This window comes from Saimiri boliviensis, chromosome 12 (genome assembly GCF_048565385.1).
Source record: "Saimiri boliviensis isolate mSaiBol1 chromosome 12, mSaiBol1.pri, whole genome shotgun sequence".
In the NCBI taxonomy this organism is placed as follows: domain Eukaryota; kingdom Metazoa; phylum Chordata; class Mammalia; order Primates; family Cebidae; genus Saimiri; species Saimiri boliviensis.
The window spans coordinates 10,618,089-10,645,359 of record NC_133460.1 but is presented as its reverse complement, the minus strand read 5'-3'; the positions used below and the strand labels follow the sequence as shown (position 1 = coordinate 10,645,359).

The 27,271-nt window shown below is 55.5% G+C and overlaps 2 protein-coding genes and 1 long non-coding RNA gene across 5 annotated transcripts; 1 reads left to right on the top strand and 2 right to left on the bottom strand.

Annotated features, from left to right (window-relative positions):
- The first annotated feature begins 851 nt into the window (after nt 1-851).
- On the top strand, nt 852-15,067 carry LOC120367406 (uncharacterized). Of its 2 annotated transcripts, none has more exons than XR_012512718.1 (4): nt 852-998; nt 8,907-9,038; nt 13,294-13,395; nt 13,499-15,067. It is a non-coding gene; the product is annotated as an uncharacterized LOC120367406 (long non-coding RNA). The 2 variants fall into 2 exon arrangements; XR_005581793.2 differs by lacking the exon at nt 852-998 and adding an exon at nt 6,462-6,538.
- On the bottom strand, nt 15,029-17,549 carry LOC101029999 (putative serine protease 29). 2 transcript variants are annotated; one of them, XM_074381811.1, is made up of 6 exons: nt 17,536-17,549; nt 17,371-17,431; nt 17,031-17,211; nt 16,672-16,937; nt 15,476-15,639; nt 15,029-15,199 (listed from the first exon to the last, which is right to left on the bottom strand). In XM_074381811.1, exons 1-6 carry the CDS (start codon nt 17,536-17,538, stop codon nt 15,035-15,037), a joined length of 840 nt encoding a protein of 279 aa, XP_074237912.1. In that variant the 5' UTR covers nt 17,539-17,549; the 3' UTR covers nt 15,029-15,034. The 2 variants fall into 2 exon arrangements, with proteins under 2 accessions (XP_074237912.1, XP_039333668.1); XM_039477734.2 differs by lacking the exon at nt 17,536-17,549 and having other exon boundaries at nt 17,371-17,531.
- A 7,291-nt stretch (nt 17,550-24,840) lies between these two features.
- On the bottom strand, nt 24,841-26,872 carry LOC141580680 (putative serine protease 29). The gene is made up of 4 exons (XM_074383166.1): nt 26,725-26,872; nt 26,407-26,584; nt 26,032-26,313; nt 24,841-24,907 (listed from the first exon to the last, which is right to left on the bottom strand). The coding sequence occupies exons 1-4, from the start codon at nt 26,783-26,785 to the stop codon at nt 24,841-24,843; spliced, it is 588 nt and encodes a 195-aa protein (XP_074239267.1). The 5' UTR covers nt 26,786-26,872.
- Between the last annotated feature and the right edge of the window lie 399 nt (nt 26,873-27,271).

Sequence of the window (27,271 nt, the reverse complement as noted above, 5' to 3'; positions counted from 1 at the left end):
CAGTGCCCTTCCCACCTCCCCCGCCGTGGGCCGCCGTCTGTGACCCAGATCAACCAACGGGGAGGGTCCTGCTGTGCCTGGAGCCAGGGGACCTGAGAAGCAGGGACGGGGGTTTCACTGGCTGGGCTGGAGGGTCCGTGGCAGCTGAGTCATTGCCAGCCACCAGCCACGCTGGCTCCCTGACCTCAGACCTCCACCCTCCGGGGCATCAGGAATGAATCCCTACTGTGTACGAGCCACCGGGCTGTGGCAGTGCTGCAGCCTCTGGAGCCACCACGCCTGGCTAATTTTTATATTTTTTGTACGGACGGAGTCTCACCATATTGTCCAGGTTTGTCTCAATCTCCCGGACTCAAGCCATCCTCACGCTTTGGCCTCCCAAGAGCTGGGATTACAGGCGTGAGCCACCCCGTGAAAACACCTTTCCAAAAACAAAGATCAAAGAAGAACGTTTTCAGTGGGACAGACACGGAGGTCCTCTACCCCTAGCATATCTGCGCTGCCAGGAACGGGAAGGGAAGTTCTGCAGGCAGAGAGAAAATGGTAAGAGGTAAACAGGGGGATGGAGCAGGTCTTCCAAGCGCTGGGGACGGAGGCCGCTGTGGCTGTGTAGACGGTTCCCCTTTCGAAAACGATTTAAAGACAATTGGCCGTTTGAAGCAAGAAAAGCAAAAGCGAGTCAGGTAATGGAACGGGTGTGACGTCGGCGCGTCGCGAGGCGGACGGGATGGAACGGGCGTGACGTCGGCGCGTCGCGAGGCGTACGGGATGGAACGGGCGTCACGTCGGCGCGACGCGAGGCGTACGGGATGGAACGGGCGTGACGTCGGCGCGTCGCGAGGCGTACGGGATGGAACGGGCGTGACGTCGGCGCGACGCGAGGCGTACGGGATGGAACGGGCGTGACGTCAGCGCGTCGCGAGTCATACGGAATGAACAGGTGTGACGTGTCCCACAGCAGCAGAGGGGACCCGGGAAGATGAAAAGCACATCGCGAGGTAAAACTGCAAGTGAAGTAGTTTGTTTTCGAATGAATGCACTTGATTTTTTAGAGCAGTTTGAAGTTTACAGGCAACCGGGCAGAGTACAGGCCGTATCCCTCCCATCTCCCCACACGCAGTTCCTATGAACGGCTCGCGTTAGTGCGGTGAATTGTTACAACTGACGAATAGTATTGACACATTATGACTAAGGAAAGTCGGAGTTTACAGAGGGTTCACTCTTGTGTTGTAGCTGTGTCCATCATTACCGTATTATGCAGAATACACTCATCCCCCTTAAATCCCATGCTCCACTGACTCTCTCCCCAACCCCTGGAAACCATGGATATTTTCATGTTCTCTGAAGTTTTGACTTAGCCACTATTAATGATATACTATTAACTTTTTCCAACTGGCTTCTTTCACTGAGTAGTATGCCGTTAAGGCCCCTCTATGTCTTTTTATCTTTTATTTATTTATTTATTTTGAGACAGAGTCTCACTCTATCACCCAGGCTGGAGTGCAGTGGCACGACCGGCTCATTACAACCTCCACCTCCCAGGTTCAAGCAGTTCTCGTGCCTCAGCCTCTCGAGTAGCTGGGATTACAGGCATGCGCCACCACGCCTGGCTGATTTTTGTATTTTTAGTAGAGACAGGGTTTCACCATGTTGGCCAGAATGCTCTTGATTTCTTGACCACGTGATCCACCCACCTCTGCCTCCCAAAGTGCTGGGATTACGGGCATGAGCCACCACCGTGCCCGGCCAGCCCCTCTTTGCCTTTACATGGCTCGATAGCTCATTGCTTTTCATCTCTCAATGATATTCTGTTGTATGGACGTACCGCAGTTGGTCACCCATTCACCTTTTGAAGAACGTTTGGGTTCCTTCAACGTTTTGGCAATTATGCATAAAGATGCTATCAATATTTACTTGCAGGTTTTTGTGTGGGCACAAGTTTTCAACTCCTCTGGGTAAATAAGTACCTAGGAGCACCATTGCTAGGTCATGCAGTAAGAGTACATTTAGCTTTGTAAGAAACTGCCAAACTGTCTTCCGAAGTGGCCGTGACATTTTGCATTCTAATCAGCTGAATGAGAGTTCCATTCGCTCCACCTCCCTGTCAGCCCTTGGTGCTGTCTGTTTCAGGGATTTTAGCCATCCTAAGGTGTGCAGTGGCATCTCATCCTCATTTTAATTTGCAATCCTTGATAACACACAGCGTGGGGCATCTTTTCGTGTGCTTATGTGGCATTAGAATATCTTCTTTGATGAAGCGTCTGTTCGAATCTTCTGCCCACTTTTTTTTTTTTCATTATTTTAATCTCTTTGCTAGATTTATCTGATGTGCCCACTTTTTAATTAGGTTGCTTGTTTTCTTTCATGTTGATTTTGAGAGTTCTTGCTACATTTTTTGTGGGAAGTAGGAAAGTTCAAAGTTTTATAAGCGTTAGAAATAGTAGTTTGTTTTAAAGATTTTCTTCAAAGCCTTCTTGGTTTTCACTAATAACTCTCTGTTAAGCCCTATCCTCCGTAGCTGTTAGATGTGCTCACAAACACGTAGTACGCTCTATGTCCTTGTACTTTAACCAAGACACCCGTGCTGGATGTGCTCACAGGCAGGTCCCAGCTCACAGCCTAGGTCCCTTCCTTATTGGGACTTCCTTTCGTTCTCCATTGCTTTTACCTGCTTAGAAAAGTTTTAAGTTATTAGGCCTGGCGCGGTGGCTCAAGCCTGTAATCCCAGCACTTTGGGAGGCCGAGGCGGGTGGATCACGAGGTCAAGGGATCGAGACCATCCTGGTCAACATGGTGAAACCCCGTCTCTACTAAAAATACAAAAAATTAGCTGGGCATGGTGGCGCGTGCCTGTAATCCCAGCTACTCAGGAGGCTGAGGCAGGAGAATTGCCTGAACCCAGGAGGCGGAGGTTGCGGTGAGCCGAGATCGCGCCATTGCATTCCAGCCTGGGTAACAAGAGCGAAACTCCGTCTCAAAAAAAAAAAGAAAAGAAAAGTTTTAAGTTATTAGCCAATCAGGTTTTAGTTTAGATTGTGAGGTTTGGCTCCAACCAATGGGGATCAGACATAGCAGTAAGGACGACCCCAAATGTATAAGGGATAAGTATGCGGCTTTTCCTTTGTTCATTGTACTCTCGTGGCAAGATGGCTAGTGAGGGTTCCCTTCCTGCAAGAAGTGACAATTGCCTTGCTGAGAGATCCTCTGTCTCAGTGCTGATTTTTCTTTGTGGCACTGAGCATCTGTTTCCAACATTTTGGGTAATCATCTTTTATCAGATACAAGTTTTGCAAAGGTATTCTCCCAATCTGTGGCTTGTCTTTTCATTCTCTTAACAATGTCTCTTGCAGAGTAGAGGTTTTTAATTTTTTTATTATTATTATTAATGAGACTGAGTCTTGCTCTGTGGTCCAGGCTGGAACGCAGCAGCGCAATCACAGCTCAGTGAAGCCTCAACCTCCCAAGCTCAAGCAATCTTCCCACCTCAGCTCCTGAGTAGCTCGGACCACAGGCATACACCACCACACCTGGCTAATTTTCTGAGTTTTTTTTTTTTTTTTTTTTTTTTTTTTTTGAGACAGAGTTTCACTCTTGTTACCCAGGCTGGAGTGCAATGGCATGATCTTGATTCACTGCAACCTCCGCCTCCTGGGTTCAGGCAATTCTCCTGCCTCAGCCTCCTGAGTAGCTGGGATTACAGGCAATTCTCCTGCCTCAGCCTCCTGAGTAGCTGGGATTACAGGCACGCGCCACCATGCCCAGCTAATGTTTTGTATTTTTAGTAGAGACGGGGTTTCACCATGTTGACCAGGATGGTCTCGATCTCTTGACCTCGTGATCCACCCGCCTCGGCCTCCCAAAGTGCTGGGATTACAGGCTTGAGCCACCGCGCCTGGCCTATTTTCTGAGTTTTTGTACAGATGAGGTCCCACTATGTTACTCAGGCCGGTTTGGAACTCCTGGGCTCAAGTGGTCCTCCCGTCTCAGCCTCCCAAAGTGCTGGGTTTACAGGCATGAGCCACCACACCTAGCCACCTTCTAACTTTTTGTTGAGAACTGGATATAATGCCTTCAGTAGCAGGAGCTGAGGTAAATAGGCTTTATCATGAGGTTTTCTGTTTTCTGGCTGGGGGTCAGGCTGTGTCGGATGCTTGCTGTAGCTGTGAGTGCAAGAGGCTTTGATTTCCTCTGCTGTCCTTGTTTCTGTCTTGCTTGTTTTCTTTGGTTTCCCTAGAAACTCCTTCTCAAATAGAATCATGGTCCTGTGACTCTCTAAGTTTTTCTCTGCTGTAATTATACCGAAGCGCTGTTGGAGTGGCAGTGAGGTGCCATGGGACGAGGATATGTCCTGTGCTGTTAGGATTGAATCTCAGCACTTTCTGCACAGCAGGCTTGAGTCCTGGGGCTGATGGGAAAACTGGGGGAGCTGAGGTGTCTCATTGCCCTTTCCCTAGGTTGGATTGGGATCTGGAGGGCAGGTTTTTGTCATAGAGAACAGAAATCTCTGGGTGCGTTTCCAATGACTCACTTCTCTCCTCCCTGTTCCTGAAGTATGAGGGGATTTTTCTCCAGTCTTCCCCTTCAGAGCCTGTCAGCCTCCAGGAGGAAACCCTCCTGAAAGCGTGGGGTCTACCTGAGACCAGCACTTGGAATGTTCAGGCCTCAGCTCGTCCACTCTTGCCTCCAGCAATCAGTCACCTGTGACGTGTTCCCGCCTGGCTTCCGCCCTGTGAGTGGGGATTCTCTGCAGCCGCCTGTCTGTCCCGTCTGGGGGCAGTGCTTTTCCCTGTGAGCTCAGTTCTCTGATGGCTGTTCAGCTGCATTTCAGCTCGCTCAGCATTTTTGATGTGGTTGTGAGGATGGGATTGATGAATTCCAATCTCTTTATATGTCTCAATGAGAACCTGATATGTATAAAATTTTTCTTTTTGGTTCCGCAAAGAAAAATTAGTGCTGGGACAAAGGATCTCTCAGCAGAGCGATTCTTTTTACTTCCCGCAGAAAAGGTACCCTCACTAGCCATCTTGACACAGGAGTAAAATGAACAAAGGAAAGCAGACATATTTATCTCTTACGCATTTGGGGTCATCCTTACTGCTGTTTCTGATCTCCGTTGGCTGGAGCCAGACCTCACAATTTAAACTACCACCCGATTGGCTAATAACTTAAAACTTTTCTTAAAACAGGTAAAAGCAATGGAGAGTTGGGACATGCCTGTGAGCACGTCCAGCACAGATATCTTGGTTAAAGTACAAGGACATAGAATGTACTACGTGCCTGTAAGCATGGCGTGTCTACCAGCTCCATAGGATAGGGCCTCTAGCAAAAAGGCAAGAAGGCTTTTGAAGAAAGTGTTTAAAACAATCGATTATTTCTAACACTTATAATTTTTCTTAAACAAGAAAGGAAACTTTGAAGAGGAACTTTTCTACTTCCTACAGAACTGAATGTATACATAGATATTTTTTGAGAGAAAATTAAACAGAATGCACAGACTTCAAATGTCCAGTTCAAAAAATTGTGACGATTGTCAAACCTGTGTAACCGCAGCCCAAAGCGAGACGTAGAATGTGGTTGTCACCCTCGGGTGCCTTCTCCCCTCTCCTTCAGGCACGGTGACTGAGAATGGAGGAAACACTCGATTTTTTCTTTTTCTTTTTGACAACAGAGTTTCACTCTTGTTGCCCAGGCTGGACTGCAGCGGTGCAATCCCAGCTCACCACAACCCCCGCCTCCTGGTTTCAAGCAATTCTCCTGCCTCAGCCTCCCCAGTCGCTGGGATTACAGGCATGCACCACCACACCTGGCTAATTTTCTATTTTTTTTTTAGTAGAGACGGGGTTTCACCATTCTGCTCAGGCTGGTCTCGAACTCCTGACCTCAGGTGATCCGCCTGCCTTGGCCTCCCAAAGTGCTGGGATTACAGGCGTGAGCCACCACACCTGGCCGGACACACCCCAGGGTGATGACATTGGTCCGCGTTCCTGTCTCTCCCCTTGCGCAGGGCTTTAAAATGCTCTCCCGCCCATGTTTGTACCTCCCGGAGTCAAGATCTTGCAGGCCTCCCGTTAAATGTATTCCTAGTGTTTGATTTTTTGTTCTACAGCAAAGGGTATTGATGTTCGCGTTTATTTTCCAATTGTGCATAGCTGGCATTTAGAAATACGATACTTCTGCGTACCGGTTTTGTATCTCGCCGCCTTGCTGAGTCCACTACTCCAGGGCGCACGGAACCCTCTGGATTTTCCACGCAGCGGTCACAGGCGTGACTCTCCCGCGAGGCCACGCTCCCTGCGGACTGCTGCACTTCCCCGCTTCTCCACCAGAGGGCGCCCCGACCGTGCAAAGCGGAGCCGGCCTGGGAGAAGCGGGGTGTTTGCGGAGGGGGCGGGGCGGGGCGGGGCAGGGGGCAGGGGCGGGAGGGGCGGGAGGGGCGGGGAGGAGCCGGCTGCCCCGCCCTCCCCACCTGCCGCGGAGTCCAGTTTCAGAGCCCGGGAACTTCCTGGGCTGGGATAGGCCCTGCGTGTGACCGTAGGAGGTAACTGCGCCCTCCCTGCCTCAGTTTCCCCATGGGGAGAAGAGGCAGGACTGCCCCGAGACTGCACTGGGGTGCGAGCCAGGGCTGTGCAGGCCTAGAGCGGGGTCGCCCTCCAGGCCTAGGCTGTGGCCATCGCCCTCCATTCTTCTGGGAGGAGGGAGCTGGAAGGGCTCATGCAGGTCAGGGGTCCAGGGTCATAGGTCGGCGGAAGCTGCCCCCGAGGCCGCTTAGGACAGCCTAGACTAGAGGAAGGCGGGTTGGAGGAGGAGGAAGCAGCCCGCCGCCGGGAGGGGAACCTGGGGAGGCGCGGGGATCTGCACTGTGAATCCCCTGAAACCCTGGTCCTGGGAATGGCCGGTGCAGACCCCTGGCCAGTTGGGGCAGCTGTAGCTCTTGCTCATGACGCCAGGCTGCCCCCAGGAAGCATGATCGTGGCAGACCGGAGGCCCTCCCAAGTCTCCCTGAGGGCAGACGAGGCTGGGGGCGCAGCTGAGCTCCGACACCCCCACCCCCGTGCGCAGCCTGGCTCGTCACGTTGGTCACTGGGGAACTGCAGAGCGCCCACCACACTCACTGAAACGGCCAGAAGCTGGGTGGTTTTTTTGTTTTTTTTTTTTTTTTTGAGATGGAGTCTCGCTCTTCAGCCCAGGCTGGAGTGCAATGGCGAGATCTCCGCTCACTGCAGCCTCCGCCTCCCTGGTCCCGGTTCAAGCAATTCTACCTCCCTCAGCCTCCCCAGTGGCTGAGATTACAGGCACGAGCCACCGTGCCCAGCTAATTTATTTATTTTTGTATTTTTTATTAGAGACGGGGTTTCACCATGTTGGGCAGTCTGGCCTTGAACTCCTGACCTCGGCCTCCCAAAGTGCTGGGATTACAGGCGTGAGCCACCGCAACCGGCCTGGCCAGAAACTTTTTAAACAGTCAAGCTCTGCCCCCATCTCCACCCCGCCCCTTCCCTTTCCTTCTGAGAAATTTGGTCCTAAAGCCCAGGGTGGGCCTGGGGGGCCACAGCCACAATGGCCCAGAGTGGGGTGCACATGGGGGGCTGATGACATCAATCAGTGAATTAGGGGTGGAGCCCACTTTCCACTGCTGGAGAAGGCAGCGCGATGGGAGAGCGGGAAGGCAGACTAAGTCCCAGGAGCGGAACCACAGTCCAGGCACTGTGGGAGCTGACGGTTCTCATCATAGAGATCACCGTGTCGATGTGCACATGGGAGCGTGTGTGTCAGTGTGCATGCGTGAGTATGCGTCTGAGTGTTCATATGTGCATGTGTGTGTGCGTGTGAGCATGTGTGTGCATATGTGTGTGCCTGTGTATTGTGCATGTGTGAGCATGTGTGTGAATATGTGTGAGCATGTGTGTGCATGTATGTGCATGTATGTGCGTGTGCATGTGTGAGCATGTGTGTATGTGTGAGCATGTGTGAGTATGCATGTGTGCATGGGAGTGCGAATTTGTATGCATGTGTGTGCATGTGTATGTGCCTGTGAGCATGTGTGCATGTGTGAATGTGCATGTGTATGCATATTTGTGCATGTGTGTGAATGTGTGCATGTGTGAGCATGTTTGTGTGCATGTATGAACATGTGCGTTTGCATGGGTGTGAATGTGTATGCATGTGTGAGCATGTTCATGTGTGTGCATGTGAGTGAATGCATGTGTGAACATGTGTGCCTGTGTGTGCATGTATGTGTGCCTGTGAGCATGTGTACATGTGAGCATGTTCGTGTGTGTGCATGAGTTAATGCGTGCTTGTGTAAACGTGTGTGTGCATGTGTGTGCCTGTGAGCATGTCTGTGCCTGTGTGTGCATGTATGTGAATGTGTGTGCACCTGTGAGGATGTGCAAATGTGCCTGTGTATGAGCATTGTGCATGTGTGTGCATGTGTGTGAATGCATGTGAGCATGAGTATGCATGTGTGTAGGTATGTGCATGTGCGATGTGTGTGAGCATGTGCGTGTGCCTGTGTGAATGTGCATGTGTGTACATGTGAGCATGCATGTGTGCATATGTGTGTGCATGAGTGTGCATGTGTATGTGTGTGCATGTGTGATGTGAATGTGTGTGACCATGTGAGTGTGCCTGTGTGTGAATGTGTGCATGTGTGTGCATGGGAACGTGTGTGTGCATGTATGGGGGTGTGTGTGCACATGTGTGTGAGTGCATGTATGAGTGTACGTGGGTCAAGTGGTGCCTGCCTGCGTGTGCATGTGTGTGCATTTGTGTGAGTGTGCATGTGCACACATATATGTATTCCCTAGCTCTGTCCCCTGAGAAGCACTGTAAGCGTTGACACCCAAGAGCAGGGGACAACCTCGTCACCTAGATGGTGTTCTCTAAATGCTCTTTGCCACTGACAGGAGCTGGACTTCCCGGAGGAACGCCTGGAGCAGAGGAGAAGAGACGAGGAGCCCAGAGTCACCTTGTGGGAGGGAACGCTGAGAGTCGGAGACGAGGCAGAGGGCACAGACGCTCCCGGTTTCCGCATCAGGGTGAGTTCGCATGTTACATAATGACTGGAGAAAAAAAATGAAAATGATTGAATAAAACAGGAGACCATGAGTCCATGCAGTTATAAATAAGCAAATGAATACAGAGAGTGTCTGATGCTGGCTGGGCGCGGTGGCTCACGCCTGTAATTCCAGCACTGTGGGAGGTTGAGGCAGGTGGATCATGAGGGCAGGAGTTTGAGACCAGCCTGCCTAACATGGTGAAACCCTATCTCTACTAAAAATACAAAAATTAGCTGGGCATGGTGGCAGGTGCCTGTAATCCCAGCTGCTCAGGAGGCTGAGGACGGAGAATCGCTTGAACCCGGGAGGTGGAGGTTGCAGCGAGCTGAGACCACACCATCGCACTCCAGCCTGGGCGACAGAGTAAGACTCTGTCTCAAATAAATAAATAAAAGAGTCTGATGCAAACTCGGCTAGTCACAGGGTCTCAAGGAACCTCCCCACGAAACATGCAGTCATCACTAAGGGCAGGAGTGGCTTCCGTAGAGAAGCCGGCCAGCTGCCCCTTGCTCGAGTGTTGAGAGTGGACGTCCCAGCAGGTGGATGCAGGAGGCAGAGCTCCTGCCAAAAGGGCATCCCCTCAATCTAATGGTGAAAAAATATCAGCCTGGTTTGAGGGGCGCTCCACAAAATGATGGCCCGAAATCTTCAAGGCTCTCAGGGTCAGAGGCATCGAGGAAAGACCCAGGACCCTTCCAGAGCCCGGCAAGCCTCCCGATCCTCAGCGGGACGCTTTTGCTTCAGGGACGGTACTGGAGAGTCGATGGACTTGGGCTGGCGATTGAGAATTACATGGGAGCGGGCTGTCCTCGGCTTCCTTGGGGCTTGCTGCTGTGTGGCAGAACTACAGGAAAATGCCCTTCCTTCCTTCCTTCCCTCCCTCCTTCTTTCTTTCTTTTTCTTTCTTTTACTTCTTTCCTTCTTCCTTCCTTCCTTCCTTTCCTTTCTTTCTTTCTCTTTCTTCTTTCTTTTCTTTCTTTCTTCTCACTCACTGCAAACTTGACCTCCCAGGCTCAAGCAATTCGCCCACCTCAGCCTCCAGAGCAGCTGGGACCACAGGTGCGTGCCACCACGCCTGGCTAATTTTTTAATTTTTTGTAGAGATGAGGTCCTGTCACAATGCCCAAGATGGTCTCAAACCCACAGGCTGAAGCAGTCCTCCCAATGTGGCCTCTCGAAATGCAGGCATTGCAGGCGTGAGCCGCTGCGCCCGCCCTGCTTACCCTGTCGGGGAATCCAAACTGTTTCCCCTGCAGCAGGACTGCCTGCCCTCCACAGGCAACCTGTGAAGCTTCCTGTTTCTCTGCATCCTCATCAGCACTTGGTAATTTTCCTTTGTTTTTGTTTTTTTGTTTTTTGTTTTTGTTTTGTTTTGTTTTGTTTTTGAAACAGCGTCTCGCTCTGTTGCCCTGGCTGGAGTGCAGTGGCACAATCTCAGCCCACTCCAGCCTGTGCCTCCCAGATTCCAGCCATTCTCCTGCCACAGCCTCTTGAGTAGCTGGGATTCCAGGCATCCGCCACCATGCCTGGCTAATTTTTTATTTTTAGTAGAGACAGGGCTTTTACCATGTTAGCCAGGATTGTCTCAAACTCCTGAGCTTAAGTGATCCACCTGCCTCAGCCTCCCAAAGTGCTGGGATCACAGGCATGAGCCACCGTGCCGATCCAGAATTTTCCTTTTCTAATTCATAGCCAACCTGAGGGCATGACGTGGTATCTCAGGTGGTGGCAACTCGAATTCTCCTCATGATTCTTAATGCCAAGCATCTTTCCATGGACTTGTTGGCTGTGTGTATATCTTTGGAGAAATGTCTATTGAAGTCATTTGCCCATTTTTTAAATTGGGCTATTTGTCCTTTGTTCTGGTTGAAAGAGTTTCTCTGTATATTCTGAGTCATAGACCCTTATCACATGTATAATTTGTAAATGTTTTCTCCCATTCTGTAGAATGTCTTTTCACTTTTCTTGGAAATGTCCTTTAATGTGCACAATTTTGATGATGTTCAATTTATCTCTTTTTTCCGTTGTTCTCATGCTCTTGGTGTCTTATCTAAGAATCCATTGTCAAATCCAAGGTCATGAAGACTTACTCTTCTGTTTTCTTCCAAGAGTTTTGTGGGTTTTACTCTCATATTCAGGTCACGGATACATGTTGGATTAACTTTTGTATATGGTGTGAGTTAGGGATCTGACTTCATTCTCCTTCATGGGGATACCCAGTTGTCCCAGCACCGTCTGTTGAAGAGACTCTCAATTCTCCCATTGAACAGTCTCATCACCCTTGTCAAAAATCAAAAATGCCAGTGACGTATGAGTTTATTTCTGGATTCTATTCTATTCCATGGATCTATATGTCTCACTTTTTGCCAGTACCATGCTGTTTTGATTACTATCACTTTGTAGAAATCTTTGAAGTCAGAAAGTCTGGGTCTTCCAGCTTTATTCTTCTTTTTCAATGTTATTTCAACTCTCTGGAGCAGCTTGCAATTCCCTACGAATTTAAGGGTTGCTGTCTCCATTTCTACAAAAAAAGAAAAAAAGTTCATTGTAGCATCAGTGGAGAATACACTGGATCCAGACTGGGGATTGCTGTCTGATTGATGGCGAGTTTTCCACCCATCAACATGCGGTGTCTTTCCACTTATTTGGGGTTATGTCTTGTTTTCATTTCAGCATGATACAGAATATTTTCTAGTTTTCAAAGATGTTTTTTGTTTGTTTGTTTTTTGAGACAAGGTCTCACTCTGTTGCCCAGGCTGGAGTGCAGTGGCATGATCTCAGCTCAATGCAACCTCAGCCTCCCAGGTTCAAGTGATTCTCCTGCCTCAGCCTCCAAAGTAGCTGGGATTACAGGTGCGCGCCACCATGCCCGGCTACTGTTTTTGTATTTTTAGTAGAGACGGGAGTTTCACCATGTTGTGCAGGCTGGTCTCAAACTCCTGACCTCAAGTGATCCCACCTCAGCCTCCCAAAGTGCTGGGATCACAGGTGGGAGCCACCATGCCTAGTCGCAAAGGTATTCTAAAATGTGTGTCTGGGATTTGTTTCAGTCAAGTACGGTAAGACACAGAGACAGAAATTATTGTCACATGGGAAGGAGTCTAGACTCACAAATCCCTGGAGGCAGGGGGCACAGCAAACCACACGGGCCAGGTGGGAAGGTGCCCAGATCGGTCAGGAGGTGGGAGGGGGGAGGGCGGAGCAGGGCTCAGAGCCTTCATAGGGTTCTCCCCAGAAGGGATGGGAGAGGCAGGGAAGGTAGACTCCTGTCTAATACCTGGCCCTGGGGTGACTTAGGTCAGAGGAGTGGTGGCTTCATGTGTGCGCCTCTGATAGGAGGTGGTTGGGTTGTGCTCTGGAATGGCTGGTTTGTTATCGGAGGTAAACCTGCGGGGAAATCACTGCTGTCTTTAGGGAGGAGCCCCTGGGCTGGGCAGTCTCTCCAGGACCAAACCCCAAATGCCAGAGGACCAAGAATACAGAAAATCAAAAAATACGGTCTGAAAAAAAGCATACAGCTCCTTCACCGGAGTCAGATTTTTTCCAAGGTCGTTTATTCTTTCCATGCTATGTTGGAATTGTTTCTTAATTGCTTTGTTAGATTTTAGCAGTCTATTTTTTTTTTTTTTTTTTTTTTTTTTTTTGAGACGGAGTTTTGCTCTTGTTACCCAGGCTGGAGTGCAATGGTGCGATCTCGCTTCACCGCAACCTCCGCCTCCTGGGTTCAGGCAATTCTCCTGCTTCAGCCTCCCGAGTAGCTGGGACTCCAGGCACGTGCCACCATGCCCAGCTAATGTTTTGTATTTTTAGTAGAGACAGGGTTTCACCATGTTGACCAGGATGGTCTCAATCTCTTGACCTCGTGATCCACCCACCTCGGCCTCCCATAGTGCTGGGATTACAGGCGTGAGCCACCGAGCCTGGCATTTTTTTTTTTTTTGAGACCCAGCCTTGCTCTCTCACCCAGGCTGGTGCAGTCTCAGCTCACTGCGTCCTCTGCCTCCAACTCCAACTCAAAAAACAAGTAAATAAAATAAGATAAATGAAAAAGAAATATCCAGGAGTTGATGCTGATATAAATAAATAATTGAATAAGTAAATAAGTGGGGGGGAATAGACAAATCTCCAAGGAGAATTCCAAATAACGTCCGCAGCCCTCTCCTCTCATGGGGCGGGGCACAGCGGAACCCCCATCCCCACCTGGCTGCTTAGAGGGACTTCCTTCCAATACTAGGGCTCTGAGGCCAGCAGGGAGGGGCTGCGTGGTGAGAAGCCAGCTGTGCCTGAGCTGGTGTTAAGTCAGGTTGACAGCACGTGACCCCGCCACCTGCCACAGGTGAGAAGGCACTTCACCTCTGTGCTCTTCCTCCCGAAACCCGTGACCTCAGGTAAGCACGAGAAAAATGCCAGGTAAATCCCAATTGATTGACGCTTTCCAGACTCGATGGCCAGCCCTCCTCAGAACCGTCGAGGTCATCAAGGGAAAGGGAAGTGGGAGAAAGTGTCACAGCCAAGAGGAGCTGAAGGAGAGTGAGGATGGAAGGTGACGTGGGATCCGGGGTGAGGTCCTGTCACAGGACAGGGAGCTGAGGGAGAGTTGGGGAATCCGAGCCAGCTAGGGGCTTGCTAACCTCGGGAACCTGCTGGCTCATCCATTAGGGCGGGTGAGCCTCTCCCGAGGAGGAACGGGACACAGGCCCGGGGTGCATGGATGGCTCCAGACTTCTTCGAAAGTTTTCCATACGTCAAAGCCTGTTCTAAAATAATAAGTGTATTTTAAAGAAAGAAAGGAACACAGAAATACTTCCCAGTGCAGCAGCCCTGTGGCGACAACTCAGGCCCCCGTGACAACCGCTCTCTGAGAAGTCCGTGTCCCCACAGCCGGCAACAGGTGCCCTGCTGGCACCGCAGATCAGATGGGCACCGTCTCCCGGCCCAGCCCGGGCAGAGCCTTCCTAACCGTCCTGGCTGCCCTGGCCTGATGACTCAGCTGAGTAGGGGCCCTGGGCAGTGCTCGGGACATCCCTGCCCTCCTCCCTAGAGCCAGTTCACAGGCCAGGCTGGAGGGTCTGGTTCTTAGACCCTCTAGGCCAGGGATCCCCTCTTCGATGTGGGGAAACTGAGGCACGGGGGAGTTGCCTGACCATCCACCAGGATGTGCACGCCCCCGCCCCCCCGCCCGGGCACAGACTTGGCCTCCTGCACCCCGGCACCTGGGGCAGCCACAGCTCAGAGCTGCGAGGCGGTGTCCGAGCTCTGGGACCCTGTACAGGAGGGAGTCGGGGCAGGAGCCTAAACCTCACCATGGCCCAGGGAGACCAGGCCCGGGGACACGGAGGCCTCCTCACAGGAGCGGCGGGGGGGGGGGGGGGCAGCGCTCGGGCCTGGTCCCCCGAAGCCCACCCACCACACCTGCACCTCCAATGAGTCACCTGCCTGGGTTTTCTCACCCAGAAGCTGGCTCTGAAGCAGCACCCGTGGGTGTCTCCCCGAGAGGCGGGGGGAGGGGGGTTGGGGGGCTGTTCTTAGCATCTTTATTACCGGAGCCCAAAAACGGAGGCGGCCTAGGTGGCTTCCGACGGGTGGCTGAGAGCAGCACGTCCAGCCAGGGTTTGGGGCGCAAATCCCTCCCTTTTTCTGTTTTTCTCTTTTTTCCCCTCCAAAAAATGCCTTTTGGTTTTAGGTGTTTTTGTTGTGATGGGTTTTTTAAGACATTTCCTGTTGTGTTCCCCACAAAGACGCTACAAAACACACTGCGCTGTTCCTAAGCTCTTTAATCAGACAGAGACCTGCGAGGCCCCCGCCCCTCCTCGCCGGCACCTGTCCCGGTATCAGGGCGGTCCGGGCGCGGAGGAGCCGAGAACCGGGCTCGAGACCGCGGCCTGCGGCGGAGGCAGCAGCGAAGACCGCCGGGAGGGGGACGGTCCCGGCCCTCCTCGGCACCCCCCGCCTCGCCCGGAGCCCGGCCCGGCCGCTCAGCGCCCCTCCCCGACCTGCTGCAGGATCCAGGGCACGTAGGTCTGCACGCGGGCGTAGACGCCGGGGAGGTCCCGCAGGGCACAGCCGTAGCCCCAGCTGACCACCCCCACCAGGCGCCAGGACCCCCGCACCCTGCAGACCAGGGGGCCGCCGGAGTCACCCTGAGGAGGGGAAGGAAAGGGGCCACCGCTGAGCTCCAGGGCGGGGCGGGGCGAGCGGGGGGTGAGGGCGTGGCGGGGGCGTGGCGGGGGTGGGGAGGGTGTGGAGAGGGCGTGGCGGGGCAGGGCAGGGTGAGGAGGTGTGGGCAGGGTGGGGGCGGAGTGAGGGTGGGGGGCGGGGGCGGGGCAGGGCACGGTGGGGGCGGGGCGAAGGTGGGGCGGGGTGAGGGCCGGGAGGGGCGGGGAGGGGCGGGGCGGGGAAGGGGCAGCGGCGCTCACATAGCAGGAGTCTCGGCCCTCGCTGCCCGCGCACAGCATGTCGTCCAGGATGATCCGCCTGTCGCCCACGTGCCGGGAGGCGTTGCGGTACTGCTGCTCGCAGACGGCGTTCTCCACCACCTGGACGCTCACCTGCTGCAGGCGGAACGGCGGCGGCAGCGACTCTAGGGACAGAGGAACCCGGGCTGGCACAGCGGACACGGCCCTGCCAGCGGCCCAGCGGGCCCAGTGCCTCCCCTACTGGGACGGTCGAGACCCTGGGTCGGAGAGGAGGCGGCCGCCCTGCTGTCAAGGGCCCCTGGTCCCTGCGCCGTGGCCTGGCGGCCTGAGCACGGTGTGTGGGACCCCGTGGAGGGGGCATGTCTCCCTCTAAACACCTAGGGCTCAGAGGCAGACCTCCCAGAGAAAAGTGGAGGGATGAGTTTTTCTATTTTTTTTTTCTCCTCCAAAAATGCCTTTTGGTTTTGAGGTGTTTTTGGTTTTGATGGGTTTTTCTTTTTTAAGATTTCTTGCTGTGTTGCCCAGGCTGGTCTCAAACTCTCAGGCTCCAGCAATCCTCCTGCCTGTGCCTCCCAAAGTGCTGGGATTACAGGTGTGAGCCTCTACACCTACACCCAGCCAAAAAAAAAAAGTTTTTTTCAATTTATTTAAATGTATTTTATGAGACGGAGTTTTACTCTTGTTGCCCAGGCTGGAATGTAAGCGCACGATCTCAGCTCACCACAACCTCGGACTCCCAGGTTCAACCAATTCTCTTGCCTCAGCCTCCCCAGCAGCTGAGATTACAGATGCACACCACCACACCAGCTAATCTTTTGTATTTTCAGTAGAGGTGGGGTTTCACCATGTTGGCCAGGCTGGTCTCAAACTCTTGACCTCAGGTGACCCACCCACTTCGGCCTCCCAAAGTGCTGGGATTATAGGCGGGAGCCACTGTGCCTGGCCAAAAGCCTTTTCTTAAGTAGAAAACGATGAGAAGTATTTTCCCCTCTGCCTGTCAAGTCTGCGCTCGGTTCTATCATTGACAGTCACAGGACCCCTCACTCTCCCAGCCTTGGGCAGCACAGAGCTGTTGGGAAAAGGAGCTGGAGGTGCTTTGAGGCTGTGAGCAGTGCCATCTCTTCCCTTGCTGGAACTCACCCCCCAGGAACCCTGGGATGACCCGAGTCCTTCTCCAGCCCCAACCCAACACGCACCGAACATCCCAACCGCTCCCCAGCCGGTCACCCAGCACCGGTCCTTCGGGGTGAGCTTCAGGGAGGTGGGGGAGAGCTTGACCGTCTTGACATTAGCAGCACAGATCACCGGGCTCGCCAGCTGGAGTAGGGCCACATCCGCCCCCAGCCCCACCGTCACGTAGTCAGGGTGGATGATGACCCGGCTGACACTCAGCAGCTCCCGGCCACCGTAGAGATACACGTCCCCAGCGTGGATCCGGTAGGTGGACGGGTCAGTGTCCTTCCTGGGGAGGATGGACCCAGGCTTCTCAGGGGGCCTGACCTGGGGCAGCCCCACTCCCACCCTCCCCTCACTGGGGTCCCCGCCTGGGACTCACCCGAAGATGCAGTGGGCGGCGGTCAGCACCCACTGGGGGTGGATGAGGGAGCCCCCGCAGATGTGCACCCAGGACGCCCAGTGGTAGCTGTAGATCCTCAGGCTGACCTGCCATGGCCACTTCCCCTGGGGGGCGTTGTGGCCCCCCACAATGCCCAGCAGGTCATTCTCGGGGACAGGTGCTGGAGCAACAGGAGGAGGTCAGGGAGCCCGGCCTCAGACACCCGAGCCTCAGCCCATGCCCACCCTCGGGCTGGAGCCGGACTACACACGTCCCCTGGATCCTGGGTCAGGGCTGGCAGAGCCTCTGGGAAGGGAGGGCTGTGTGGGCTGGGACTCACTGGGGCTCCCGGAGCTGCAGCTCCCCAGGGAGAAGACGGCCAGGAGCAGCAGCAGCAGCATCTGCAGGGAGGCAACGTGGAGTGCAGGCTGGGGGCTCAGACCCGGGGTCAGCGGTGGGGTCGGGGAGCCACCCACAGGCATCAGGGAGGGGACAGCACCCTTACCATGCCAGGACTCTGCAGCTCTCTCCCCAGCCCCTCGGAGCTCCTTTATTCTCAGCCACAGGAAGTGGGCAGGTGCCAGTCAGTCCTCTCCTTGGAGAAGGGGCGGGGAGGAAGCGGCCCCTTGTTCAGGTTGAGAAGGGCGATGGCCAGCGACCAGGGGTGTGGGTCCTTGGTCCAGGCTCCAGAGGTGCAGCTGCCCTGAGCCACTGCGTCACTGTCCCCACTGGCATCACCAGCAGAGGAGAGCCGCCAGGGTTAGGGGAGGAGGGTGCGCAGCCTCACTGCAGAAGCGCCACCTCACCTGGCAGGTTCCCGCGCCCCAGGGAGGCAGTGGGATGGCGTCCCCACCTCGAACCGCCTTGGTGATGCTCGGAGCCAGGTGACCAAGCGTTTCTCGATGCCCAGGGCAGGTGGTGGCAATGCTGACGACATGGGCAGGCACCTCCCCCGGGGCCGCACGGTGGGCTCCCAGCTTCCACAGCCACCCCACATGCGCTGATCAGTGCACAGCGGCCCGCCCTCTCTGGTGGGATGTCCCCACGTCCTCACCGAAGGCAGTGGGGCTTCACCAAGGCCTGGGCCGATGACCCGAGGCCAAATCCTCACTGCAGGGGCGGAGACAGGGCCCAGGGGAGCCGACCCCAGGCTCTCTCCTCCCAGGTCTACGCAGTGGCCCAGCCCTGGGTCAGATCCTCTGCGAGTGGCCAGAGCAGACGGTTCTCTTCCTCACAGAGAAATGCCTGTGACCCTGGCCGGTTGGGACATCCCAGCAGGTGCAGTTCACTACGCGGGGGCTGGAGGGTCCTCCTCCCCTGCCTCCACCCAGGGCTGCATAACAGAATCTGCCCCAACTCCGAGCGGCTCAGTGAGAGGCAGTCGAGCCTCCTCCTCCTCCTGGCTGGAGCCCCCCGGGTCATCACCAGCCCCACCCTCAGACCCCTCCTCATCCACCAGAAACAAGCTTCTCCGTGGTGACTCGGGAAAGCCACTCTGAGCCCTGGCCTGGTCCCCGCCTGCTGAGCTCCGGGCTCAGTGGCCTCTGGGTGGCCGGTGATGCCACTGGTGACAGTTACCGAGCCCTCAGGGCTGGCCATGCCTCGGGAACCACAAGGGAGGTGGCTGGGGAGACAGCACACCCAGGCCTGGAGCCACCTCCAGCCAGGGAGTTAGGGGTGGGCCCTGAGCTCTGCTTTGGAGGCCCCAAGCCAGGCTATCCGGTATGTCCTCAGTCCTGCCTGTCCAGGGGGCCTGACAGGGTGAGCCAGAGGACCCAGGGCGGGGCGTGGGGCAGGCTGGGTGCTTGGTTCTGGGGCAGCCCACGCTGAGCAGGGCAGGGTGTGGGTGGGCGGAGTGGCAGGGAGCTGCTGGGATTCAGGACTGGGAGTCTGGGCCCAGGAGGCTTTGGGACACCCCAGGCATGGCCCAGCTCCATGGCCAATCAGAGAACATGTTTCCAGGGCTGGGAAGAGTCCGAAGGCTCTGGAGAAACAGCCCAGGGGAGGCCCGAAGGGAGAGAAAGACGTGCCAGCCTCGTCCGTCAGTGCCAGCGGGCAGCGGCCCTTGGGTGAGAAGGGAAACGGAGGAGGCAGGGCTGCGTGTTCTCACACCCCACGTCCCCACCTCGGCCTGGGGCTCACTGCTGGGATGGCCACCATGGCACAGCGGGGGACACAGGGGCGGGATGAGGGCCAGCTCCTGAAACACCCTGCATCCTGCTCTCGGGGCTGACCACGGAGGCCCAGGTCCCTTATCTAGGAGGGATCAACCTGAGACCATCAGCCACAGGCTGTTAGCCCACGGTGCCTGGGGACAGGATACCTGTTTGTCCTGATAGAGTCAGGGCCAGACCACCATGAGAGCGTTTGGCGATAGGATCAGAGAAAGAACTGGGGGCCGTGCAACCGTTAAGACAGGGGTCAGAGGCCCTGACCAAGGATAGGGTCAAGTTGAGGCCTGCGGCCAGGGCACCCCCACCCAGGGTCACCGCGGTGTGAAGGATGTGGCTGCCTCGGGCCAGGGTTGCAAAAGGGCTGGGCTGGAGGAAAGGCCACGCAGAGGGTCCCGGCTCAGGGGCACGGGGGTCTCAGCATACGGTACGCAGAGCCTGAGGTCACTGGGACCCGGGAGACGAAGGGTGCGTGACCACAATGTTTCCATGTCCCCAAGGTCACCCAGCATGTGTGTGCAAAGGGAACCCTGTGACCCATCAGTACCGGCTTCCCTGGTGTGGGCTCAGCTTTCACAGACCTGGAGAGTCCTGCCCGCCTGCTTCCGGGGTCCTGTGAAGACGCTTCCTGCGCACAGGTTGGAGTCCACTGCTCTTCCCCGGCACCCTGCACGCTGGGTCTCTGCCGCTCACACAGGGTTGTCCTTGGTAACCAGGCCACTGAGCTGTACTTCCTGGGTTGGGACACTATTTCTTGAGGGCGTTTTAATGGAGCCATGGAGTTTGCCATGACCATAAAATCTGCATTGATGTGACTGGAAAAACCAGAAAAAAAGAGTCATCTTCTTTCAATGTGACATAGTTTTGGTTTTATTTTTTGAGACAGAGTCTCACTCTGTCACTCAGGCTGGAGCACAGCGGCTTGATCTCCGCTCACTGCAACCTCCGCCCCCTGGGTTCAAGTGACTCTCCTGCCTCAGCCTCCAGAGTCGCTGGGACTACAGGCACGAGCCACTGCGCCCGGCTAATTCTTTGTGTTTTTGTATGCAGACAGGGTTTCACCACGTTGGCCAGGATAGTCTCGATCTCCTGACCTCATGATCCACCCATCTCTCTCTCCCAAAGTGCTGGGATTACAGGCATGAGTCACCTCGCCCAGCCATGAAATGGGTTTTAAGGTAAAAGACCTAGGCCAAACATAAATGTTTAAAGTAGAAATTCTGCGCAATTCTAGACCCTGCAGTCACCCTTCTCGCCACCCAGCACCACCTCCCCTGATGCCACACGTGTGTTCACGAGAGGGAGCTGCACGGTGACGGGACTGCCACCCACACGCAGGCAGAGACGTCAGGCTTAATGGCGCACTGCAGCCAGCTGTATGGATTTAGGGAAACTTATTCCACCAGCTCTTCATGGACAGTTAGACAGTTTCCAATAATTTGCTGTTATAAATCATAATGATATGAATGTTCTTGCGTGTACAGAAGATGTGTGTTTCTCCCAGTGAATCACACACAATGCACAGTGCTCAGTCAGGTGGGTCTGAGTCTAAAATGAAACCCAAGCTGAGACTCTGGAGCCACTGGGATCCATCTGCTCACCCACCCTCCCATCCATCCACTCACCTATCCATCCATCCATCCACTCACCCATCCAGCCATCCACTCATCCATCCATCCACCAACTCACCCATCCATCCATGCATCCATCCTTCCACTCACTCATGCATTTATCCACTCAACCATGCACCCATCCATCCACTCACCCATCCATCCACCCATCCATCCATCCACTTACCTATCCACCCATCCATACATCTGTGCAACTGCACCCATCCATCCAACTCACCCATTCATTCACCCATCCTCCCATCCACTCACCCATCCATCCATCCACTTACCTATCCGCCCATCCATACATCTGTGCAACTGCACCCATCCATCCAACTCACCCATCCATTCACCCATCCATCCATCCACTCACCCATCCATTTATCCACTCAACCATGCACCCATCCATCCACTCACCTATCCATCCATCCACTTACCTATCCGCCCATTCATACATCTGCTCAACTGCACCCATCCATTCAACTCACCCATCCATTCACCCATCCTCCCATCCACTCACCCATCCATCCATCCATCCATCCATCCACTCACCCATCCATCCATCCACTTACCTATCCGCCCATTCATACATCTGCTCAACTGCACCCATCCATTCAACTCACCCATCCATTCACCCATCCTCCCATTCACTCACCCATCCATCCATCCACTCACGCATCCATCCACCCATCCATCCATCCATTTATCCACTCAACCATGCACCCATCCATCCACTCACCCATCCATCCATCCATCCACTCACCCATCCATCCACCCATCCATCCATCCACTTACCTATCCGCCCATCCATACATCTGCTCAACTGCACCCATCCATTCAACTCACCCATCCATTCATCCATCCTCCCATCCACTCAACCACCAGCCATCCATCCACTCACCCATCCAGCCATCTACTCACCCATCTATCCACTCACCCATCCATCCACCCATCCACCCATCCACTTACCTATCCGCCCATCCATACATCTGCTCAACTGCACCCATCCATTCAACTCACCCATCCATTCACCCATCCTCCCATCCACTCAACCAGCAGCCATCCATCCACTCACCCATCCAGCCATCTACTCACCCATCTAGCCACTCACCCATTCATCCAGCTCACCCATCCATTCACCCATCCTCCCATCCACTCACCCATCCATCCATCTACTCACGCATCCATCCACCCATCCATCCATTCACTCACCCATCCATTTATCCACTCAACCATGCACCCATCCATTCACTCACCCATCCAGCCATCCACTCACCCATCCATCCACCAACTCACCCATCCATCCATCCATTCACCCATCCTCCAATCCACACACCCACTCACCCATCTACCCACTCATCCATTCACTCACTCTCCAATTCACTCACTCACTTACCTACTCATCCACTCATTCATTCACTCACCCACCTATCCATCCATTCTTTTTTTTGGAGACAGAGTCTCGTTCTGTCACAAAGAGTAGAGTGTAGAAGCATGACCTCAGCTCACTGCAACCTCCATCTCCTGGATTCAAGTGATTCTTCTGCCTCAGCCTCTCGAACAGCTGGGATCACAAGCTCAAGCCACCAGGCCCAGCTAATTTTTTTTCTTTTTTTTAGTAGAGATGGGGTTTTTCTGTGTTGGCCAGGCTGGTCTTGAATGCCTGACCTCAAGTGATCCACCCGCCTCGGCCTCCCAAAGTGCTAGGATTATAAGCGTGAGGGTTAGGGTTAGGGTTAGGGTTAGCTCTGGGAAGTGTGGCTGCAGGAGACGGGGGATGGCCGGACACTGGACCCCAGGCAGCCTCGCTCCTCTGGCCCTGGGCGGCCAGGGCGTCTGGGAAGGAACAGCTCCCACATATTCCACCTCCCCAGGAACCACAGACACCCCCCAGGGTGTGCACGTTGTCTGGAAGAGGGTGAGGAGTCAGGCCACCCCAGCCCTTCTCAGCCGTGCTTCTCGGGGCTGAGCTGAAGGGAGAGGTGTGGTCAGCGCTGGGGGAGGATTTCTCCAATGTGTACAGGAAGCCTTGCTCAGCCCCCTCCTACCTCAGTTCCCTGGGACGAGGCTGGGGCCTGTGACTTAGAAGGATTAACGGGCCAACAGAAGAATCATATCATTAACATTCTTTCCTCACTATGAAAATAGCTTTCTTATTCATTTTCTGTGGGCAATGCAAGTTTGCTATACAGGTTCCAAAGATGCAGTGAGAGCCCAGGGTGTCTGGCCTGTCCCTCGAGCACAGGTGGCCCCCTCCCTTTCCTCCTGTCAGGCCCCCGCCCTCTGTCCTGCCTGCAGGCTCATCTTTCAACCCAGCCACACCGGATGCCTCCGGGAACCACTCAGGCTTCCCTTAGGGCTAAACCTCACTGACACCCAGGGGAGCCGCCTCTGCTTCTTTTGAGGACTCTTCCGTCTATGACACCACCTCCCACTGCATTTCTTAAATTTTTTTGAGACAGAGTCTTGCTCTGTTGCCAGACTAGAGTGCAGTGGCATGATCTCGGCTCATTGCAACCTCTGCCTCCTGGATTCAAGCAGTTCTCCCACCTCAGCTTCCCAAATAGTTGGGATTACAGGGGCCCACCACTGCATCTGTCTAATTCCTGTATTTTTAGTAGAGACGGGGTTTCACCATCTTGGCCAGATCTCGGTCGGGAGATCTCGAACTCCCGACCTCCTGATCCACCCGCCTTGGCCTCCCGGCTGCATTTCAAATCCCTGTCACACACTCACCACCCTCCAGGCCCTGAAATCAGGTAGAACAAGTTTATTACCCGATAGCCCAGGACACGCCACCTTAGTGGCTTCAGTAGAACCAATGAATAAAGGAATGGCATGAATCAATGAATGAATGAATGAATGAGAGCCTGAAAATGACTGAATTGTGTGTGAATCTGCCAACACCCTCACTTGGTAATGGGGCACGCTGCACATAAAACACAATAGGGTTGGGGCACGGTGGCTCACGCCTGTCATCCCAGCACTTTGGGAGGCCGAGGCAGGTGGATCACCTGAGGTCAGGAGTTCAAGACCAGCGTGTCCAACACGGCAAAACCCCGTCTCTACTAAAAATACAAAGATCAGCTGGGCGTGGTGCCAGGCACCTGTAATCTCAGCTCCTCCGGAGGCTAAGGCAGGAGAATCACTTGAACTCAGAGGGTGGAGGTGTGGTGAGCTGAGACTGTGCCACTGCACTCCAGCCTGGGTGACAGAGCCAGACTCTGTACCACAATAAGGAGTGATGGCCCTGAGGTTGGGGAGGAGTCTCTGAACCTCTCACCCACCCAAACTCCACCTGCCCCAGCCCAGGCCAGCCCCGTTCATTTCCCCCAGCACTCAGGTTTCCCAAAAGGGAGAGGTGGGCCACCCACTCTGCAGCCACAAAGACCACTCTGACCACCAGCCTGTGTACGCAGTTTAATGAGACAATCGCAGCCGGACGGCACCCCAGCACCACCGAGGCCACCACCCTCCTTGGGACCCGCAGAGAAGGAGAGGGGAGGAAGACGGGCATGGGAGCAGGCTGAAGCTCAGGGAAGTGGGCGGGAGGTATAGGTGGAGGGGATCAGAAAGCCGTGCCAGGGAAGGTTGGGACGAAGCTGCTGCCTCCTCCGCTGATTCTGGCGCTCCCCCAGGGCTTACCCACACTTCCTGATCTGCCGGCGGATCCAGGCGACGTGGCTCCGGACGCTCGTGAAGACGGCCGGCAGCTCGATCATGGAGCAGCCGATACCCCAGCTGACCACGCCAACCTGGACCCAGGAGCCTCCCTTCCTGCAGACCAGGGGCCCTCCGGAGTCCCCCTTCAGAGAGAGGACACAGTCACACGTCTCACCAGGGGCCTTCGTACAATGGGACTCCCTGTCCAGCCTCGAGAGGCCCAGGCTAGGGGGAGCCCCCTGGGGCAAGGCGGAGCCTGAGGGTCTCACCATGCAGGGCCCCCGGCCCAGGGTGCCGGCACACAGCATGTCCTCCGGGATGACCTTCTCGTTGGCGCTGGCATGCAGGTACTTCTTGTAGCCCTCCTCACAGGCCTCGCGGTCCTCCAGCGGGATTTGCACCTGCTGTAGGCGGTAGGGTGGGTGTAGTGGCGCTGGGGGAGGAAGAGAGGGGTCAGGAAGCAGCAGGGGGCTGTGTCCCTGACACGGTGAGTTTGCTCACACCTGCCACAGCCAAGGCAGCCATGGGGAGGGTCCACACCGCCTGCGACGCATGGGCCCTGGGCTCTGGTCCTGCTCTCACCGCTCCGACCTGGAGCCAGCCTGGGCCTCAGCGTCCCCATCTGTCCTTGGTGGGGGTGTGTCCTCAGCCCATCTCAGCAGAGCCCTCCTTCCGTGATAGACAGGCTCAGATTCCACAGACAGACCCCCACAGACCGGGGCCGGGCATACATGTCTCTCCAAAGCTCTGGGATGGGATCTTACTTGGAAATCAAATCTTGGCAGACCGATTAAGGTGGGATGAGGCCATGCTGGGATGGGGATGGGAAGGGCCCTCAGTCCAAGACAGGTGTCCTCATGAGAGGCAGTACAGGAGTGGACCCAGGCTCGGGGGAGAAGGTGACATGAAGACTGAGGCAGAGATGGTGGGCATGCGACCGTGAGCCCCGGGACATCAGGGCCACCAGAGGCTGGGAGAGACCAGGAGGGACCCTCCCCTAGAGCCTGAGAGGGAGCAGGGCTCTGCCCCCACCTGGACTTTGGGAGAACACATCTCCATGGCGTGAAGCCCCCAGGGTGTGGGCCTTGTCACGGCAGCCCCAGGACACAGACACAGGGGCGGGGGCTGGGGGCCAGCAGCCCAAAGGTCCCCAGAACATATCAAGAAGCATGACTTCCATTGAAAAACGTAACCGGATTCGCCCTCCCACCCCCTCCATGCCCCCAAAATCCACACAGAACAGAGTGTGAGGGCAGCAGGCTGTGGGCCTGGGGATCCTGGGCAGGTTCCGCCACAGCTGACGGCAGACCAAGAGAGCTGGGAAACGCCCCCCATCGTCCTTCATGCAAAATGAGTATCAGCGCATCAGCGTGGATGCGGGGGGCTGAGAGGCCGAGCGGAGTTGGGGGACAGCTGGAACCCACTTCCTTCCCCGTCCCATTTATTTCTGAGCTTGTGAATGTCAGCCCCCAAGGGACCTGCCTCCATAAATGGGCATGGAGGGGAAATTCTGGAAACTTCCCCACGCCTCTCCGCCACCCTCCCCCTCCCCCCCACCCGCCATCACTCTCACCGAGGTAGGATGTCCTGCCCCAGCCACTCAGCCAGCACTTGTCCTCCGGGGTGAAGTTCAGGGCCTCGGGCGGCAGGGTGACCGGCCGAACGCTGCTTGCTGCCTCCACGGGGGTGGCCAGCCTCAGCAAGGCCAGGTCGAATCCCAGGTGGGCCGCAACGTAGTCTGGGTGGACGATGACCCGGCTGACGTTCAGCAGCGCCCGGCCACCGTAGAGATACACGTCCCCGGCATGGATCCAGTAGGTGGACGGGTCAGTGTCCTTCCTGGGGAGGACGGACCCGGGCTTCTCAGGGGGCCTGGCCTGTGGCCGCCCCACTCCCACCCTCCCCTCACTGGGGTCCCCACCCAGGACTCACCGGAAGATGCAGTGGGCGGCGGTCAGCACCCACTGGGGATGGATGAGGGAGCCCCCGCAGATGTGCACCCAGGACGCCCAGTGGTAGCTGTAGATCCTCAGGCTGACCTGCCACGGCCACTTCCCCTGGGGGGCGTTGTGGCCCCCCACGATGCCCACCAGGTCATTCTCGGGGACAGCTGCTGGGAGCAACAGGAGGAGGTCAGGGAGCCCGGCCCCGCCCTCCTGCAATTCCAGGAGCTTCCGGGCCCTGCTCCATGAGGGGTCAGCTCTCTGTCCTAGTCCCCTAGGGTCCAGTGTGGATGGGGCCAGGACTCACCTGGGGTGTCAGGCACGGAGCCCCCCAGGCAAGGGAAGGTCAGGAACAGCAGCCACAGCATCTGCGCAGGGAGGAGAAGGCTGGGTGAGAAGAGCCGGGCAGGACCTGGGTCTGGAGGACCCTGGGTGGTCAGTGTCCTCACTGTGGTCGGTGGCCACAGCTGCCCTCATGGACCCACCTGGAGCTCCTTTATCTTCCTTGCAAAGGAAGTAGGTGGGGCTCGGTCAGACCTTCCTCCTGCCGGGGTGGGGGCAATGGCTCAAGGCCAAGCTTTGACTGGGTGACCAGGAGGACACAGGCCACCCCCAGCCCCAGTGACTGCTCCCTAAGGGACAGTCGTGGTTGTCAGGGATAAGGGGCACCACCTGCATCCAGTGGGAAGGGGCCGGGGCTGCGGTCTGTGAAACGTCCACGGTGCATAGGACGGCCCCACCCCACCGCAGAAGGCCCTGGCCCCAAATGCCCACAGCCCCCGGGGTGTCACCATACCACCCGTCTTCATGGCCACTGCCCCGGAGGCCAAGGTAGCAGCTGGGCTTCGGTGGAG